Source organism: Trachypithecus francoisi, unplaced genomic scaffold, assembly GCF_009764315.1.
Source record: "Trachypithecus francoisi isolate TF-2019V2 unplaced genomic scaffold, Tfra_2.0 Lachesis_group1, whole genome shotgun sequence".
Lineage (NCBI taxonomy): Eukaryota > Metazoa > Chordata > Mammalia > Primates > Cercopithecidae > Trachypithecus > Trachypithecus francoisi.
The window spans coordinates 25,309,640-25,329,734 of NW_022681454.1; the positions used below are offsets into that span (position 1 = coordinate 25,309,640).

General features: G+C 47.3%; 1 protein-coding gene across 1 annotated transcript in view; it reads left to right on the forward strand.

Annotated features, from left to right (window-relative positions):
- The first annotated feature begins 2,745 nt into the window (after positions 1-2,745).
- The window catches only part of LOC117086272, a 28,606-nt gene continuing 11,256 nt past the window's right edge, over positions 2,746-20,095 (forward strand). Inside the window, exons 1-2 of the mRNA XM_033215951.1 lie at positions 2,746-2,813; positions 2,906-2,976. Of these exons, the coding sequence (XP_033071842.1) occupies positions 2,746-2,813; positions 2,906-2,976 (139 nt within the window). The remainder of the gene's footprint in view (positions 2,814-2,905; positions 2,977-20,095) is intronic.

Here is a 20,095-nt window from a genome sequence, read left to right on the forward strand (position 1 = left end):
CATAAGATGCAATAATTCTGAATATCCATGGGGAAATGATATTGCATCTGCCTGTGAAGTTTTATTTTCGCCAGTACTAATATTTTTACTGAGAGGTGGGAGGCTGCCAGGGGCCTGTGGAATCTGTTCCCTGTCTTGAGTCAGTCCTGTGGCATGTAGGACCAAATCCTGGCCAGATCCCACCGATTCTTTCTTCCTTGCACTTTACAATCTGAGCTTTGTTTAAGTGATGGTGAATGCCTGTATGTCTGATTTCATCTGTGTTTAACAAGATAACTTCATAAGTGATGGTGTGATGTCCAGAAAAGTTCATGAAGTGTCACTTTCTTTGAGCCAGGAAGCTTGTGACAACTTCTGTACCTCACACTGACCTGCAAGATGCCCCTAGAAGTTACAGAGTTGAAGCCACAAGCTAAAGGTCTTTAAGCCCAAGCACAGGCTAAGGGCTCTTCCAGTTTCCTCTCTCTGCTTCCAAACTGGCCCACAGGGATTCTGTCTTATGGTTCTGGAACTGTCGGCACCAGCAGGTCCCTAAGGATATTGGAATCCTAAAGAACACGTGCCAGGACCCAGGCCTCTGCCGCTCTAGACACCCAGCTCTTCAGAAGAGCAATACATGTCACTTGTATTAGTGCCCTAGGGCTGCTGTAACAACAGAAAGTTATTCTCTCCCAGTTCTGGAGGCCAGAAGTCCAAACTCAAGCTGTCTGCAGGGCTCTGCTCCCTCTGAAGGCCCTAGGGTAGAACCTGTTTCATGCCCTCTTCTTAGCTTCTGGGGTTCCCAACAATCCTGGTGGTTCCTTGGCTTGTGGATACAGGGCTCCAATTTCTGCATTTATCATCCCAAGGCCTTCTTTCTATGTCTCTGTTCTTTTCTCCTCTTTTTTTCTTCTTTAAGAGACAGGGTCTCGCTCTGTCACCCAGGTTGCCATGGTGCCATCATAGCTCACTGCAGCCTTGAACTCCTGGACTCAAGTGATCCTCCTGCCTCAGCCCACCAAGTAGCTGGGGCTACAGGTGCATGCCACCACGCCCAGCTAATATTTAATTTTTTAGAGATGGAGTCTTGCTGTGTTGCTCAGGCTAGTCTCAAACTCCTGGCCTCAAGCAATCCTCCCGCCTTGGCATCCCAAAGTTCTGGGATTATAGGTGTGAGCTATCGCACATGGTCTCTTCTTCTCATTTTATAAGGACAGCAACCAAATTTAATTAGGGCCTATCCTAATCAAACATGACTTCGTCTTAACTTGATTACATCTGCAAAGACCCTATCTCCAAATAAGTTCATGTAGGGGAGAAACTATAATTTCTTCCCTCCCTTTTATGTTCTTACTTGAGACACTCTCTGGAAAACAAAAGTCAGATTAATAAAAGAGAAACAAGCAGAAATGTATTAATGCATGCTCTATCATGCGGGAGAGGCCTCAGTTCAAAAGTATTTCTCTCTCAAGCTAGTGGCATAGAAACCTTGCCTAAATAATATTTTAACAAAGAGGCATAAATCCTATCTAGTGACAAGACAAAGGAGAGAGCAGTTTCAGTGTGGGAAAAATGTGGGAAAAGTGGGAAATGTGGGAAGAGAGTAAAATCTGTTCCTAGATTTTCCTGGTGCCTGCAGGTGCTTTCTCTGGGCTGATAAGCAAGTGCTGTGTCTTAAGTCAGGAAGGTTCTGTGCCCATCATCAGGCAAGTAGAGGCCAAGGCACAGTTCCCCTGTTTTAACAATCCTCACTGTTTTGAGAAGACATATTTTGGTTTCCTGCATTCACAGGGACCTCAAGTTAGCACATCAACATATCTTTTTAGGGAACACAGTTCCACCCACACATGGCCCATACCTCAGTGAACACACACAGTGACTGAGGATGTGCGGTGTGTGTATTGCTAGGGACACTTATATGGCATTTCCTGTTTGCCAGCACCGTTCATCATTTCATCCTCACCACGGCCCTACAAGTAGGTTCTGTGAATATCCCCATTCTACAGATGAGGAAACAGAGGGCCATGGAGGTTAAGCAGCTTACCCAAAATCACACTGTACTTCACACTGACCAAGCTACCAGGAGCTTCACACCCAGGTGGCATAGCTCTGAAGTCACAGGCGATTCAGGACATTGTGCAGCCTGTGGGGAGGAGAGGGAAGAAGAAGTTGAAGAAGCTCTTAGGTCATCAAGAGCTTTGGACCCCTTGAAACCAAAGCACTCTGCAACAACTGCGCAGTTCTATAAAGGGAAGCTGTGGGCTCCATGCTGGATGCCGTGGCTTCGGATGGATCATTTCAGGTCATTTATCTGAAGCTGAGTTTCTTTATCCATGGAAGCTGCCCCACCCATCTCAAAGAACAGCCGTGAGGATCAACACCAAGGCTTGTGCTGGCCTTCGGAAGCCCTCTATCTGTAAACTGCCCATCCACCTGGCCTCCACCTCCTTCAGGTCTGCCCAAATACCACCGCGTTAGAGCACGCTTCCCTGACCGCTGTATCTACACCAGTGGCACCCACCCTACCATCCTTTTTATGTCCTTCCCTGAAATTCTGACTACCTGACACCTTAGATTTATTTGTTCATAGTCTACCTTAACCCCTTTAGAAGGTAAATTTCCAAGGGAGCAAGAGCTTTGTCTGTTTTCTTTCTGTTGCGCTCCCAGTGCCTCTACCAGTGCCTGCCATGTAGCAGGCTCTCGGCAGTACTTCTTGACTGAATAAGTGAATAGCTTCACGTAAAGTGGTAGTTCCTTCTCCATTACATGACTGGAGTGGAGGAGGAACAGCTTTTCCGCTACAATGGAAGTTCCTTGAGAACAGGAAACGGAGGGTACTCAAGATACATATCTATTACATGAATGGAAGAGGAAAGGGCTGGATGGGGAGACAGACACCACGCTGTCCCCTCCTCTGGTACCCAAGAAGTCCAGGAAAGCTGTGGTTGGACCTGAGCTGGGGGACTGTAGAAGACTGGGTGAAGGTAGAGGAGCCTGGTAACCTACAAGGATGGGCTGTGAGCAGAAGACATGAAGGGCGGTGGGGAGGAGGCAATGGCACGACTCACTGAAATGTCAGGAGCCTGCTGGACTTGAACAAGGCTGGCATCATGGGAGAGAAGTGGACTGGTGGCCTCTGACTGTGAATTACTTAGATGCTGGGCGAAATGAAACATATTTTCTTCCCAGCCATATGCATCAGAGACTTCACAGATAAAGGATTTTAAAGTATGGAATGATGAGAGCTACTGAGTTTAACCTGTCTTCCCCCAGCTCCCCTCCCCACGCCTCCCTACCTCCTGTCACCAATGATCTCAGGCTCCACTCAGGCCGGGGCTAGTCTATCATAACTACTCAGGCAATTAAACCACATCCAATTTGGTAAGTCTGAATATTTCAGAGGACCCTGTTATCGCCATCTTTGGGCCTGGAGGCCTACATTGTCTCATTAAACCTAACTGGCTTGTAAGAGGAGGACGACATCTGGGTGATAAAGCGGGCAGGGCCTCTACCTGCTCCTGTCTCTCTCTGATTGTTGGTTGCTAAACAGCTTCAGCCTGTCTTCCGGAGGTGCTGGGGTTTCAGGGACCGGGAGGAAGCTCCCTCCCCTCCAGCACCTCTCCTCCTGCTGAGAATCTCCTTTAACACTGGTCAACACCTTTCGTTCCAGCTCAGAAAGACAAGGCTGAAAATTCAAAATGCCCCAGGAGAAGCAAAGTACTGGTTTAAATGAATACTAAAGTGCGAATGACTGAGCGCAGACCTTTTGTCCCTGGAAGGCAGATTTTAAAAAGCGAGGAGAGGAAAGGTGACGTAGGGAAAGAGAATGGATTTTTTACCATCTCAGTCCTTCCACTCACTACCCTGGGACTTAGAGCAAGTTAATTAACCTCTCATCTGTCAAAACATGAGAAAGCTGCTGTGGCCAGAGGAGCTGCCTGCGGCTTCCAGGCTATGCCAAACCCCACCCTCTCTCTGTGCCATTTCTCAGCGACCTCTTGGTCTTTAAGGTCCCTCCCCTTTCCTCACCTACCTCCTCATCTTTCCACTTCCCTGGACGTCTTCCCAGGGTTGGATGGCCATCATCCAGTTCACATAGTAAAGTCAGCTACAGTTGACCTTCAAACAACATGCGTTTAACTGCACAGGGCCACTTATCCCCGGAGTTTTTCTTTCAACCAAACGCAGATAAAAAATACAGTATTCTGGCCGGGCACGATGGCTCACCCCTGTAATCTCCACGCTTTGAGAGACCAAGGCGATGGATCACCTGAGGTCAGGAGTTCGAGACCAGCCTGGCCAATATGTCAAAACCCTGTCTCTACTAAAAATACAAAAATTAGCCGGATGTGGTTGTGGGCACCTGTGGTCCCAGCTACTCTAGAGGCTGAGGCAGGAGAATCACTTGAACCCAGGAGGTGGAGGTTGCAGTGAGCCGAGATCGCGCCATTGCACTCCAGCCTGGGGGACAGAGTGAGAATCTGTCTCAAAAAAAAAAAGACAATAATTTTAAAAAGAAGAAAGAAAAAGAAAATACAGTATTTTCTGGATTGGAAACCTGCAGATGCCGAGGGCCAACTTTTCTTGTATACATGGATTCTGAAGGGGCTACAATGTGACTTTGTTATGCATAAATATCAGTATATGGGGGTACAGGAACAATCATTCCTTTGCACCAAGGGACACTGTATTTACTTGTCAAGTCACTCTCGCTTTTTCCTACCGCATCCACCCCTGCCCACACACATACCCCAGACAGACAGTGATACCCTGAGGGTACGAACCCTTCCTTATTCTCCTCCAGGTCACCATTAAGAAATCAGCAAATGCCTCTTCAACAACTGAGAATTACTTCTGTTAAGGAAAAATTTTCAAACTTGGAAATCGAGCAAGAAAAAAGACTACACGCCTTTAAAAAACTTTACTTTTAATTGACAAATTATAATTGTGTATATTTATGAGCTTTTCATGTGATGTTTACTTGTTTGTTTTAAGGTAGAGTCTCACTATGTTGCCCAGGCTGGAATCAAATTCCTGGGCTCAAGTGATCCTCTAGTCTCAGCCTCCAGTGTAGCTGAGACTACAGACATGTGGCACCTTGCCGGGCTTTTATGCCATGTTTGAATGCAGTCTTCTGCATTGTCCTTTCAGTGTCATGCTGATGCATCCAGTTTCACCAAGGATCATTTAATTCTCTAGGAGAACTTATCCACGTTTGACTTAGCTATTTACTGTTGAATACAGCCCAGACACTGAATATCACATGTAATTAATATACAGACTTTCATTCTGCAGAGATGGAAATAATTTCTTCCTGGTAGAAAAGATAAGCTATGGTTTTATTGCCATGTAGACCATTAACCATTTTTATACCTAACTACCAATCTTATTCGAACAGCCTCTGTTTTTTTTTCTCTTACCTATCAATACCTCAAATATTATTGAAATCGGCTTTGCTGTCTTATTGGTTCCCTTATTATTCAGTGAGTTGAATAGTAAGACTTTGATATGTGTTCATTCTATATTTTATAAAAGACATGTTTTTAGCTTTGTGAAAATATTTTGATCTCCTGCAGGAATTTAGGGAGTCCTAAATAATAGAAGCCCCAGTCGTTGTGTTTTCATTAAAAAAAATTTTTTTTAGAGATGTGGTTTCCATCCGTTGCCCAGGCTGGAGTGCAGTCACAGCTCACTGCAGCCTCAAACTCCTGGCTTCAAGCGATCCTCCTGCCTCAGCCTCTGAAGCAACGAAGACTACAATCACATACCACTATGCCTGGCTAATTAAAACAAAACAAAGCAAAATTTTAGAAACAGGGTCATGCTATGCTGCCCAGGTTGGTCTCAAACTCCTGGCCTCAATTGATCCTCCTGTCCCAGCCTCCCAAGTAGCTGAGATTACAGGCACAAGCCACCATGCCTGACTATGTTTTTGTAAAAGCCAAACTTTGTGCCAAACACTTTATATCCATTAGCTCATCTAATCCTCATCACAAACTTATAAAGCAGATCTTTATTTTATCAATGAGGAAACTAAGGCTCAGAGACACTAAGTAACTTGCAAAGCTAGAGACACAAACTGTATGCCAGGAACTTTATCTACTCTCTTTAATCCTCATAACAATTCTGTGACACAAGTATCATGATCACGATCCCCCTGCCTTTTTTTTGAGACAGAGTTTCACTCTTGTTGCCCAGGCTGGAGTGCAATGGCGTGATCGTGCCTCACTGCAACCTCTGCCTCCCAGGTTCAAGTGATTCTCCTGCCTCAGCCTCCTGAGTAGCTGGGATTACAGGCATGTGCCACCATGCCGGGCTAATTTTGTATTCTTAGTAGATAAGGGGTTTCTCCATGTTGGTCAGGCTGATCTTGAATTCCCGACCTCAGGTGAGCTGTCCACCTCAGCCTCCCAAAGTGCTGGGATTACAGATGTGAGCTACTGCACCCGGCCTTCACCATTTTCTTTGTTAGAAAACTGAAGTTTAGTTACTTGGTATCACCATTCGTAAATGAATAAAATTAGGATTAGAGACTGTACACTTACCTACTCTTCTATACTTTTTCTTCATTGACTGGGTGACTTAGCTTATGGGGAAGTTTATGATGCCTAGCACATTACAGAAAATGTTCATTTCTCTTCTGTTGGAAAGTTTGGTAGTGAGGAGATGTGGTTCAAATTGTTAGAAAGCCCCATGAAAATGTTTCAATTTTCCCTTTCTTCCATAAAAATAGATCCCACAATTTTTAGCTGGGCCCTGACCATCCCAAATAAGGATTACGTTTCCCAGCTTGCTTTGCAGCAGTGTGGCCAAAATGGTTAACTTTATTAACTTTTGGCCAATAGGAAGTAGGCAAAACTGTCATTAGGCTCCTTCGAGGACCTTCCTTCAAAGTTGGTTGATAAGCACCTTCTTCTCTATGCCTTTCTCCCCCACCCACCTATTAGGAACATGAGTGTGAGGTCTGGTGCTCTAGCTGCAACCCTGTCCCCCACAGGGACAGTACTGGATCTGGGGAAGGTAGAATTCTGAACTTGAAGGAGGCTGGGTTCCTAAGGGTTTAGTCAAGCACCCCACTAACCCCAGAATGCTGACTTCTGGGCCTTCATGTGAGGAAGAAGTAAGCTGCTGTCTTGTTTAAGCCATTGTTTTTTTAGTATCTCTGTTGCTTGCAACCCAAAGCATCCCAAATGATACAGCACAAAGAAAGTGGAGAAGAAGCCTCAGAGGCAAAATTGGTCTTCTGCACAGAAGTGCCCAGGAGTGGTACTGACATCCAGAACCAACCAGAATTGCCCTGGAGAGCCCAGCAGAAGGAGCTGTCAGGAAGACAGATGTTGAATGGGTTCTGATAGCCACGATTCACCCTGATTTGCGTCACTGCACCCTCTGCCAGGCCTGCTATTTTTGTGGCATTATTAGGAGCCACCTGTGATGGCCTTACAGCTCCATGCCAGCACCCACTGTCTGTCCTCTTCTGAGTCGAAAGAAATGGCACATCACCAAAACTATCACGGGGCAATCTTGTAAGCACTGGCTTCTCTTCTTGTGAGCATGAGGAAGAAATATCTTCTGTTCTGCTTCTCTGAGCTTGGCCCATTGGCCATGCAAGAACAACATATGTTGGTCTCTTCAACAGTGATCCACAAGGCAGGGCACAGAGCCTTTGAACTTGCTAGAAATCTAAAATTTTCATTCTCCCAGGCTGCTGGAGGAAGAGCAGGATTTGACTCCCCTGCACATTTGGGCCAGGCTTGGGAGATCGGAGGAAATGGCAGTATTTGGCCAGGAGTTTTAAGACTTCATCCATGAAGATCCCAACAGAGGTGTCCTCTGCTGGGTCTGCACCTGCCTCTGCTACTGGGTGCCCACTCCTGGCATCTGGCTGCCTTTCGCAATGTCCTTGTTTCATTATACACTTTGCTATGTGATTTTTGACACAATGTTCCTCACCTGCAAGATGGAATTTATGACAGTTTCTATTCCAAAAGGCTGTTACAAAGACTAAATGAGATATTTCAAGTGAAGATTTTAGATACCTGGCACATAGTAAGTGCTCAATAAATATTGCCTGTTATTGTTATGGAGTAATAATAATACAATAGAGTTCCTTATGTGTGCTGGACACTGTACTAAGTACTTTACATACATAAACTTTAAAAAAAATTTCTGCCGGGTGCGGTGGCTCATGCCTGTAATCCCAGCACTTTGGGAGGCCGAGGTGGGCAGATCACGAGCTCAGCAGATGGAGACTATCCTGTCTAACATGGTGAAACCCCGTCTCTACTAAAAATACAAAAAATTAGCTGGGCGTGGTGGTGGGTGCCTGTAGTTTCAGCTACTCGGGAGGCTGAGGCAGGAGAATGGTGTGAACCCGGGAAGCAGAGCTTGCAGTAAGCCAAGATCGCGCCTCTGCACTTCAGCCTGGGAGACAGTGAGACTCCATCTCGAAAAAAAAAAAAAAAATTTTTTTTTTTTTTGAAACAGTCTCACTCCGTTGCCCCGGCTGGAGTGCAGTGGTGCGATCTTGGCTCACTGCAACCTCCACCTCCTGGGCTGAAATGATTCTCCCGCCTCAGCCTCCCGAGTAGTTGGGATTATAGGTGTGCGCCACCTTGCCCGGCTAATTTTTGTAGTTTTAATAGAGACAGAGTTTCACCGTGTTGGCCAGGCTGGTCTCAAACCCCTGACCTCAAGTGATCCAACTGCCTCGGCTTCCCAAACTGCTGGGATTACAGGTGTGAGCCACTGCGCCTGGCCTATATAAACTCTTTTCATCCTGACAATGACTCCATGAGGACTACTATTATTACCACCACAACCCCCATTTTATAGATAAGAAAACTGCAGCATAGCTGGGGCGTATCTTAGTCCATTTTCTTCTGCTATGACAGAGTACCACAGTGTGAGTAATTCATTGAAAAAAAGATTTATTTGGCTCATGGTTCTGGACACTGAGAAGTCCAAGTTTGAGGAGCCTGTATCTGGTGAGGGCCACCCCATGGTGGAAGGTGAAAGGGGAAAATGGAAGCTAGCAAACACCATGCTGGAAAAGGAGCAGGAAAGAGGAGATTCTGCTTCCTTACATGACTGCAGGCATTTTGATTTCCAGCACGCCTGGCTCCTTCTCTGCTCAGGCCTTTTAAATGCTGCCTCTTCCGCCTACCTTTTTTCTCTCCCTGACCTGCCTCCACTGTCTCCTAGGCACCGTCTCAGCCCTGGCCTGACCCTCTGTTTCTCTCACACACAGCTCCTGCTCTATTTGCTCTATTTTCACTCTGGGTTCCTATGGTAGGGGATTCTTTACTCCATGGTCCCTCCTCTGTCCTTCTGCAGGTTAGACTGTAAACTTCAGGAAGGCAGGGGAAATGCTGGCTTTACTCCTTGCTGTGTTACACCCAGCACGCAGGCGATGCTGGTGCACAGTGGACGTGTAGTAATTTTTTTTTTTTTTTTTGAGACGGAGTTTTGCTCTCTCTGTCTCCCAGGCCGAAGTGCAGTGGCACAATCTCAGCTCACTGCAGCCTCTGCCTCACGGGTTCAAGCAATCCTCCTGCCTCAGCCTCCTGATTAGCTGGGATTACAGGCACACACCACCACGCTCGGCTAATTTTGTATTTTTAGTAGAGACAGGGTTTTGCCATGTTGGCCAAGCTGGGTCTCAAACTCCTGCTCTCAGGTGATCCACCTGCCCTTGACCTCCCAAAGTGCTAGGATTACAGGCGTGAGCCATCGTACCCGGCCTGCAGTAAATATTGAATGTGTCATTGGGTCTGAATAGAACCAAGAGCAGCGTGTCTCTGCTGATCCCTGCAAGAATCAGGCTCTCACTTGTGATGAGAGGCTGCTACGTGTTAGGCACTTGCTATATACCTGGCCTATTCCAAGCACTTCACTTGCATCTTCTAATTTAACACTCACAGCCGCCTAGTGGGGCGTGTGGTCCACTGAGGTTGCTATCACAAAGGACCACAGCTTGGCTGGCTTCCACAAAAGAAATTTATTTTCTCACAGTTCTAGAAGCCCAATCTGAAGGTGTCAACAGGGTGGGTTTCTCCTGAGACCTCTCTCCTTGGAGTGTAGATGACCCTCTTCTCCCTGTACTCTCACATGGTCTTCCCAATCTGTCAGCGTCCTAATGTCCTCTTCTTATAAAGACAGCAGTCATACTGGATTAGGGCCCACCCTAATGACCTCTTTTAACTTCCCCTCTTTAAATACAGTCACAGCGTGATGTACCGGGAGTTAGGAGTTCAACATACGAATTGGGAGTGGGGGCGGGAGATAGAATTCAGCCCGTAACAGGGCGGTAGCTGTTATTGCCCTATTTCAGCTGAGGAAACTGAGGCACAGAGAGACTGGATAACTTACGTAAGTCCACAGCTGACAAAGGATAGAGCCAAGATTTGAGCCAGAATAGCCTGACTCCAAGGCCAAGGCAGGCGGATCACTTGAGGCCAGGAGTTCAAGACCAGCCTGGCCAACATGGTGAAACCCCGTCTCTATTAAAAATACAAAAAGTTAACCAAGTGTGGTGGTGCGTCCCTTAATTCCAGCTACTCAGGAGGCTAAGGCACAAGAGTCGCTTGAACCTGGGAGGCGGGGAGATTGCACCACTGACCTCCAGCCTGGGCAACAGAGCAAGACTCTGTCTCAAAAAGAAAGAAAGAAAGAAAGAAAGCCTGGCTCCATAGCCTGAGCACAGAAGCACTGCCTGGACCCCACGGCAGCCTGCAGAGGAAGATCTCAGACCAGCTGAGGACTTCGAGTCTCAGAGGCCACACCTCTTGCCCAAGGACATTGATGGGACAGATAGCAGAGCAAGAACTCTAAACCAAGTGTTCTGGCTCCCAGCCCAACCCCAGCCCGACCTCCTTCCACCGAAAAGGGAGCGGCAAAAGCTTCCAGGAAGGTAGAAAAGGGTTTGAGAATAAGAAGCAATTTGACTTTCCCGTGACATTACTGGGAGATTAATGAAAAAATGGTTCCGTCTAAGAGCCTCTGACACATGCCTTATAGGCAGGGCACCTGTGGTTCAGAACAGCCCCAGACAAAGCTGGAGAAGAAAGCAGCAAGCTCGCCACCCCACGCAAAGATTCTCACTCTCCCCTGAATTCCCCTCTCTGTATCCCGCAGCCCCCTTCCCTTGCAACAACAAAATAGCCTAAATAATACTCACACTTACCAAATGACTACTGTGCTAGGCCCTATTCTAAATGCTGGTTTCTTTGTTTTTGTTTTTGACAGAGTCTTGCTCTGTTGCCCAGGCTGGAATGCAATGGTACAATCTTGGCTCACCACAACTTCTGCCTGCTGGGTTCAAGTGATTCTCCTGCCTCAGCCTCCCGAGTAGCTGGGATTGCAGGTGCCTGCCACCACACCTGGCTAATTTTTGTATTTTTAGTAGAGATGGGGTTTCACCATGTTGGCCAGGCTGGTCTTGAACTCGTGGCCTCAAGTGATCTGCCTGCCTTGGCCTCCCAAAGTGCTGAGATTGCAGGCATAAGCCACTGTGCCTGGCCCTAAGTGTTTTTATGTACTGATTTATGTAATCCTCTCAACAACCTGTGGGCAGAGCATGGCATTATGACCCTTTCTATTTTATATATAAAGAAGTGAATGCACAGACATTTGCCAGAAGTCACCTGGGAAATACTTGCTGCAGGCTGGATTTGAACCAAGGCAGCCCACCTCCCAACCAACCCCGCGCCCGTTCTTCACACTGTGGAGTGGACGGCTGGTAGGGAGTTCATGGGTCAGCTCTCCTCAGCTACCCCTTCACTTGTTCATTTGCTGATCTACCCAAGGAGAATTTAACACACTTATTTTGCTGACTCTGCCCCAGCCCCACACGGGATTCCCCCATCTAGGGCCTCCAGTCTTGGAAGGCAGGGAGACCCTTAGAAATGACAGGGACCCTATATAATAGGATTGTGTCCAAGAGGCTCCGAGGCAAAGAACAGGGGGATTCACAGCCTAAGACAGTCAAGGTTGGTTTGATAAAGGCAGTGGTGGATAGGCAGGGTCTTGAAGAGTGGGTAGGTGTTTCCCAGGCAGATAAAGGGATGTTGCCTTTGGAACACAAGACAGAGCTATGGTGAGTACATGTGGAGATGAGAGTGCGGGGGTGAGGCAGGAGGAGAGTGCAGAGGAGAAGCTGGCTGGCTGGGTGCCGTGCTGAGGTGGTGTTTCATCCTAGAGGCCGTGGCATTTTAAAGCCCCTTTGGGGCTGGAAACAACATGGTCTTCAAACTCCATAGCGGCTTCCCATCATACATAGTCTAAAAGCCAAAGTCCCTACTGTGGCCTAGAAGGCTGTCCACGGTGTGGCCTCCCAGCCCAGGCTCCCATCTTTGCTCTCATCTCCCCGCCACTCTGCCCCTCACTGTCTGCCCTCCAGCTATTCCTGTCTTCCTGCTTTTCCTAAACAGGCCAAACCTATGACCTAGCCATTGGACTTGCTGCTCCCTCTGCCTGGAACTCTCTTTAGCACAGTTTGGCTTAATCAGCTAATTACATTCAGCAGAGCTTTAGCATGGCTCTCAATAAATGCTTACTTGTTAAATGAATGAATGAGGTCTATTTTATGATATTTCAGTTCATTGAAAGTAAGTATACAGACAGCTCTCAGCCATCTAACTGGGCTGAATAATGAACCAGGACACACTGTCGCCCTTTTGGGCTGGCCTGATGGCCCTGTTAGGTCTGGACTGTCCCTGGGTTACTAGCAAAGCCTTCTGAGCGGGTCTGGGCTGCAGTCAAAGTGAGGCTGCTTAGCAATTTGGCTCCTCAGCCTGAGGCTGCAGCTAACAACCCTGCTGCCACAAACATATCTCAGCAGCAGAAAAGCCGCCGTGAAATTGCCTGAATTGAGGAGCTGATGGGAAAGTAAAAGGGGCCTGTCAAAATCCAACTAAACTAAAATGCAATTCCTCCTTGCCACTGATGCACTTTTGATGCTTGGAAAAAGGGGAGAGAAGAGTCTCTTCCACTTCCCGTCCAACCTACACCCTCCTTTCCTCTGTCGTCTCCCTGCACTCATAACAGTCAGGGACGGGGAGTCCTACAAGCTAATGAGTGACCGTGGCCCTAGGGTGAAATGAAGTCACTGGCCGAGTTATTAGGGAAACATGTTCTTGACAATTTTGGATGATCAAAATAGCAATAAAGTCTTTGATGGGAAAGACAAAAAGCACCCTACTTCTCTCCCGGATAGCAGGGTGTTAAATAAATTGTGTCGGTAATTAGGAATTCATTCATGTCCATCCGTACTCAGTACTTGCCTCCTGTCTTTGTTCTTGGTTATTTCAGAACAAAAAATAACTAAGGTGGGCTCCCAAATTTTGTCCCCTAACTCAGTGCTCAAGTTTATTTCTCATGTTATTAGTCTTTCCTGTGAATGATAACATCAGCTGGTTACGAATAAATCAAGGTCCTTTTCTAGCAGTTACTGCTGAAAGTTAATGTCTCAGGATAGGGCCTATTTCAGTACATCTTAAACATGGGATGGAACAGCCAAGCCATTTACGCTCAGAATGCTGGTGAAGAAATTAGGGCTTAATGAATCCTGAAACAACCAGCTTCTTCTCTCCTATAGGGGGAAAAGAAAACATGGCTCACAATTTTAAATGTGAACCAACAACTGGTTTACAAATTGTTGTTTAGATATAGTGGCAGTGGGGGACTCTGGAAAGCAGATGTCTTCACACCTCAGGAGAGAGACTGTTTTCTTAGGAAAGGCTGAGGTCGCCCCTGAGAGATTCTGATGATAAAATTTGGAGCCCACGTTTCCTACAATTCTGTGCATGCGAATGGCAGGTTTTAAATGCCCAGAATGTCCAATTTGCCAGGGGCCTCTTGGGGGTTAGGTAATTGCCTGGCAGCCTCTGCGGGTTCTACTGGCAATGGGCTCAGTAGATTTACTCCTTGAAGACTGCAAGGCAAAGTGATTTCCCAATATTTGCAAATTGGCAAGCTGTGAAGGTTTTGAAAAAAGCAGATGGAGGTTGGAGAGCTCGGAGCAGGCATCGGAAATCTCAGCTCAGAGAATGCGCGGGAGCCAGTTCTCCATCGGAGCGCTAGATGGCGCCAGCAGCTTACCCGGGCTGAACGGCCTTCTCCCTCCCCATTCTCACGGCGAGGCTGGCCCGTAAAGTGACTGTGGAAAACACACACGCACACACACACACACCCTCACACACCCTCACACACACACCCAGAAAAGGCTTCCCGTTGCTTTAGGAGCACCGAGGGTGAATGTGGAAGGTGATTGGTGACACCTCTAGCTCTGGACGGCAGCACGTGGGCTGGCCGACAGGTTAGGAACCACTGCTGTATGCTGTGTTGCATTGCTCTTCAGTGGCTTTTGCGACGAAGGGCTGGTTTCCTCACTGAGACCTTTTTACCCTGCGTCAGCCTCAGCAGCACAGCCTACTCTCTGTCAGCTACCCGAGAGCTTCCCAAAAGATGGCACTCTGTTTTGGCAGAAACTGCTTGTTATCCCCTAATATCTGCTTTCTGCTACCTTAGTAATAGAACCTCGCTTCGTCTGGGAGCTCTGGGCAGCCAGGGACCACACAGCAGAGGACATCTGGGGATGGAAGTCATCACCACAGGACAGGGAGAGGCACTGAGGGACTCTGTGGGAGGCTCAGATGGGACACTTGCCCACTTCCCAGCTTTGTGCATCCTTACGTGTGATATGAATGCTGGGCCTGAAGTCAGACATTATCACCCAAACTTGGGCGTCTCTGTGAACAAAGGGACATAAAGAAATATGTGTATGGAACCTCAGGTTCATATTGTGGTTATTTCATGTTTTCATTCTTGATCAGTACCAGGACTTTCTGATGACAGAGTCTCACTCTGTCACCCAGGCTGGAGTGGAGTGGTGTGATCTCAGGTCACTGCGCCCTCTGCCTTCTGGGTTCAAGTGACTCTTCTGCCTCAGCCTTCCAAGTAGATGGGATTACAGGCTTGCGCCACCACGCCTGGCTGATTTTTGTATTTTTAGTAGAGACGGTAGTTCACCATGTAGGCCAGGCTGGTCTTGAACTCCTGACCTCAGGTGATCCCCTGGCCTTGGCCTCCCGATTAGCTGGGATTACAGGCGTGAGCCACTGCACCCAGCTTCTGATTGTCTTTTTACTCTTTTTTTGACCCTGTTCTCTACTCCAAAGGCAGCTGCTTTAATGTGATTCATACATGTCTTTGAAATCATATTATCCATAGAAAAAAATCTGTGATCTTGAGCACACATGCATGCATGCGTGCACACACACACACACAAACATAAACACACATATTCAAAGAGTTTGAGTAAGAATGTACTTTTTTTAAAAAGCACCTAATCCAACATTAACATTGCAAATTAGAAATCCAAAATCTAGGCTGGGTATGGTAGCTCATGTCTGGAATCCCAGCATTTTGAGAGGCTGAGGCGGGAAGATTGCTTGAGGCCAAGAGTTTGAGACCAGCCTGGGGAACATAGCAAGACCCCATCTCTACAAAACAAATCAAAACATTAGCCAGGTGTTGTGGCATGCACCTGTAGTCCCAGCTACTCGGGAGACTGAGGTCAGGGCTGTAGTAAGCGATGATCATACCACTGTACTCCCGCCTGGAAACATGGCAAGACCCAATCTCTATAAAGTTAAAAAAAAAAAAGTTTTCATAAAAAAGAAAAACATCCAAAGTCTAAGAAGGACAGACAAAGAGCTTGAGGTTTCACAATGGGTTGGGGCAGCACTTGCCTCCATCCCAGGCATCTTGATTCACAGGTCAGTACATCTTCCACCAGAGCAAGCACAGATTTTTAATTCACACAAATGAGTTATTAGTCTGGATCTAGCAAGAAAATTAGACACTGCTCTAGGTCTTTCAAACAGAGGAAATTTAATATAGGGAATTGGTTACACAAGTTGATAGGCAAACTGAGAAGATAAACAGATGATCCACAGATTATCAACCTCAGGAAGCCACCTAGGGCTGGAGGAGCAATAGGAAGGATGATGCTAGTGCTTTATGGCTGGGACTCCAATGTAGGGACTGCTGGCAGGATCTGAAACAATGGAGGAGGGGCCATCTGGCAGAAGGCAGAGCCAAGGAAGAGAAGCAGGGTTGTAGGAGCTACCAGAGGAAACAGACACAGAGGAACACCCTGGCTCTCCCTTCTCCCCCTCTCTAATATTCTACCAGTTTCCCATTCCCTAAACCAACCCACAAGTCAGAGCCACGAGAGCTGGCAATTGTAGTTCCCTGGGATACAAGGAAGAGCAGACGAAACGCAGAGATTTATTGAGAACAAACTGGCAGTTTGGCATAGGCGGAATGGTGGTGTGCTGAAGGTCTTGCTGTATAAATGTTTGTGTGTGAGGCCAGGCGTGGTGGCTCACACCTGTAATCCCTGCACTTTGGGAGGCCGAGGCGGGCGGATCACCTGAGATTGGGAGTTTGAGACCAGCCTGACCAACATGGAGAAACCAACATGGAGAAACCCCATCTCTACTAAAAGTATAAAATTAGCTGGGCATGGTGGCAGGCGCCTGTAATCCTAGCTACTCGGGAGGCTGAGGCAGGAGAATCGCTTGAACCTGGGAGGTGGAAGTTGTGGTGAGACGAGATCATCGCACCATTGCACTCCAGCCTTGGCAACAAGAGCGAAACTGTCTCAAAAATAAATAAATAAATACATACATAAATACATAAATAAATGTCCGTGTGTGTGTGTGTGGGTGTGTGGGTGTGTGTGTGTGTATGGATGTGTATGCATTTAATACAGAATTGAGGTGAAGCATGTAGGCTGCCCAGTTCAAATCTCAGCTCCTCTGCTATATAAGATGATGAGCAGGTTACTGAACTTTTCCATGCCTCTCTTTGCACATTGGAGATAATGATGTTGTGTACCTCTTGGGATTTGGTGAGAACTGAATGAGTTAAGCTATGTCAAGTATTTGGAATGGGGCTGGGTACAGAGTGGCATTCGATGTCCTCTATTATGTTTTTTAAGATCTGCTCGTGTTACTGTGTATGTGCATCCAGTTTGTGGTTCCTAATTGCTGCACAGAGTCCCATAATGTGTGAGCACCACATTTTACTTATCCAAGAAAGCACGAGTCAAGTCACTGATCCTCTGTCCACTTTCATTTGGGATGACCGGAGTGGTAGATATTGAATTCAGACAACAGTGTATTTCAGAAACAAAATTAGATGGTGCGTGTAGCTGGTGCGTGAGTTTACTGAAATCCAAGATGGTGCTTTTGCTTCACTTGACTTGCTTCATTTTTGACTTTTCATAAATGAAGATAACTTGGCTTTTTTCTTCTGAGTACAGTTCCATAAGAGCAAGTTCATGTCTCATAATAGTTTTACTAATAGATCACCTCCCCTGATCCTCACAGCTGCTTTGAGTGTTAGATATTGTTATCAGCTGAGAGAACTGAGGCTTGGAGGAGTTAAAAAACCTCCCATTGGCAGAGCCAGGACTCAACCCAAGCCTGTGGCTGGTCTCTCTGCCATTCCGCCTCAAGACGGTCACGGAGAGCCTGGCCCGTGGAGTGGGAATTCATCTTTCACTATTACCAGGACTGGGGATTGAGTCCATGGGCCTGAAATTTGGGTGAGAAGGGGCAGAATCTGTTGGCAGACAGCCAAAGAGCCATAGGCAGGACCTGAGATGGGGTCAGAGCCCAGAGTGTGAAAGAAGTGACTCCAGGTCTGGAATTACCCAGGGGGATGCTGGGAATCCTTGCCTAAAGGCAGAGTTGGTTGGCGGGAGAGGCAGGCTCAAAGGGCCAAGATCTTGGTGGCAGCTCACAGAGTTGGCAGCTCTATATGATTTCAGTGACGGATTACTGTAATGCCCCATTGTGTCATTGTAACTGATTGCATTTTGTAATTGAAAGCTCAGCCAGTGTAGAGCGTGGTTCATTTGGACAATTGCTGTGCACTTTTAAGGATGGATGTGGACCATTTATCTATGCCTTGTTGTCTCAGCAGGACTAGAATCAATGCTAATGAGAGCAGACTCATTTTTCTAAAGCACCATTTCTATCATGTTGCTTCTGGGTGAAAAACCTGCCATGACAGCCCATTACTTTCAGGAAAAAGGCCAGTGCCATGTCTGGAATGGCTTTAGTGTCCTCCACACTGGCCCCAGGCTGCCTTTCCTGCTTGGCTTCCCTCTGCCTCCCACACGCACCCTATACCCCCAGGCTGATCTACATGTAGGCCCCCGAATCCTCAAACCCTCAACATGCCTTGCATTCTCCCAATTTCATATCTTTGCCTGTGTCATCCCTCCTGTCTAGATCACCCTCCTCCCCAGCTGTGCGAGCACATCAGCCTGCTCAGTGCAGGAGAGTGCTCTCCACAGTCTTTTCTACTATCCCACTAAGAAATCAAATAAAATTATGCGTATTTAAGTATGTCCTATCAGGTAAACACAAATAAGTACATTTGTTCTTTTTCTTTTTTCTTGAGACTGAGTCTCGCTCTGTTGCCCAGGCTGGAGTGCAGTGGTGCAATCTCAGCTCACTGCAATCTCTGCCTCCCGGTTTCCAGTGATACTCCTGCCTCAGCCTCCAAAATAGCTGAGATTACAGGTGTGCACCACCACGCCTGGCTAATTTTTGTGTTTTTAATAGAGACGTGGTTTCACCGTGTTGCCCAGGCTGGTCTTGAACTCCTGACCTCAGGTGATCCACCAGCCTCCCAAAGTGCTGGGATTACAGGCAAGAGCCACCGCACTTAGTCTGCCCAGGATGTTCTTTTTTTTTTTTTTTTTTGAGGCAGAGTCTCACTCTGTCGCCGGGGCTGGAGTGCAGTGGCCGGATCTCAGCTCACTGCAAGCTCCACCTCCCGGGTTTACGCCATTCTCCTGGCTCAGCCTCCCGAGTAGCTGGGACTACAGGCGCCCGCCACTTCGCCCGGCTAGTTTTTGTATTTTTAGTAGAGACGGGGTTTCACCGTGTTAGCCAGGATGGTCTCGATCTCCTGACCTCGTGATCCGCCCGTCTCGGCCTCCCAAAGTGCTGGGATTACAGGCTTGAGCCACCGCGCCCGGCCCAGGATGTTCTTAAACTACTGGCCTCAAGTGATCCGCCTGCCTTGGCCTCCCAAAGTGCTAAGATTACAGGAATGAGCCCCTGTGCCCAGACCATTCATTCATTTAATTTTATTGTATGTTGGGTGCTGCTAAGTTACAATAATTACGATTTGGGTTGCAAGCAGAAAATAACCTAACAATACAGCATGCAATAGTTTTCTGTGGCTGTCTTGACAAGGTGCCACAAACTTGGTGACTTAAAACAACAGAAATTTATTCCCTCACACTTCCAGAGGCTAGAAGTTTGAAATGAAGGCGTCAGCAGGGTTGGTTCTTTCTGGAGGCTCCGATGGAGAATTGCTTCATGCTCATCTCCTAGATTTGGGGGATTCTTTTTGTTTTTGAGACAGAGTTTCCCTCTTGTTGCCCAGGCTGGAGTGCAATGGTGCAGTCTCGACTCACCACAACCTCTGCCTTCCGGGTTCAAGTGATTCTCCTGCCTCAGCCTCCCGAGTAGCTGGGATTACAGGCATGCACCACCACACCTGGCTAATTTTTTATTTTTAGTAGAGATGGGGTTTCTCCATGTTGGTCAGGCTGGTCTCGAACTCCTGACCTCGGGTGATCCGGGTCTCGAACTCCTGCCTCAGCCTCCCAAAGTGCTGGGATTACAAGCGTGAGCCTCCACGCCCCGCCAATTCTTGGAATTCTTTGACTTCTAGGTGAGTCACTTCCATATCCACCTCTGTCTTCACATTACCTTTCCTCTGTGTCTTTCTGCTCTTCTTCCAGAGGACAAGTCTCTATAAGAACGCTTGTCATTGGACTCAGGGCCCACTCTAACCCAGGATTATTTTTATCTCCTTTACTTAACTACATTTGCAAAGACTCTTTTTCCAAATAAGGTCACATTTGCAAGTCTCAGGGGAAGGACTTTCTGTTGCGGGGGCGCGGCCGGGGCCAGGGGCGGTGGGGGGGACACGACATGCCCACCATTCAACCCACTACACAGTGTGTTCAATAAAAAGGGCTTTATTCTTTTCACTTAACAAGGAGTCTGGGGGCCAGCAG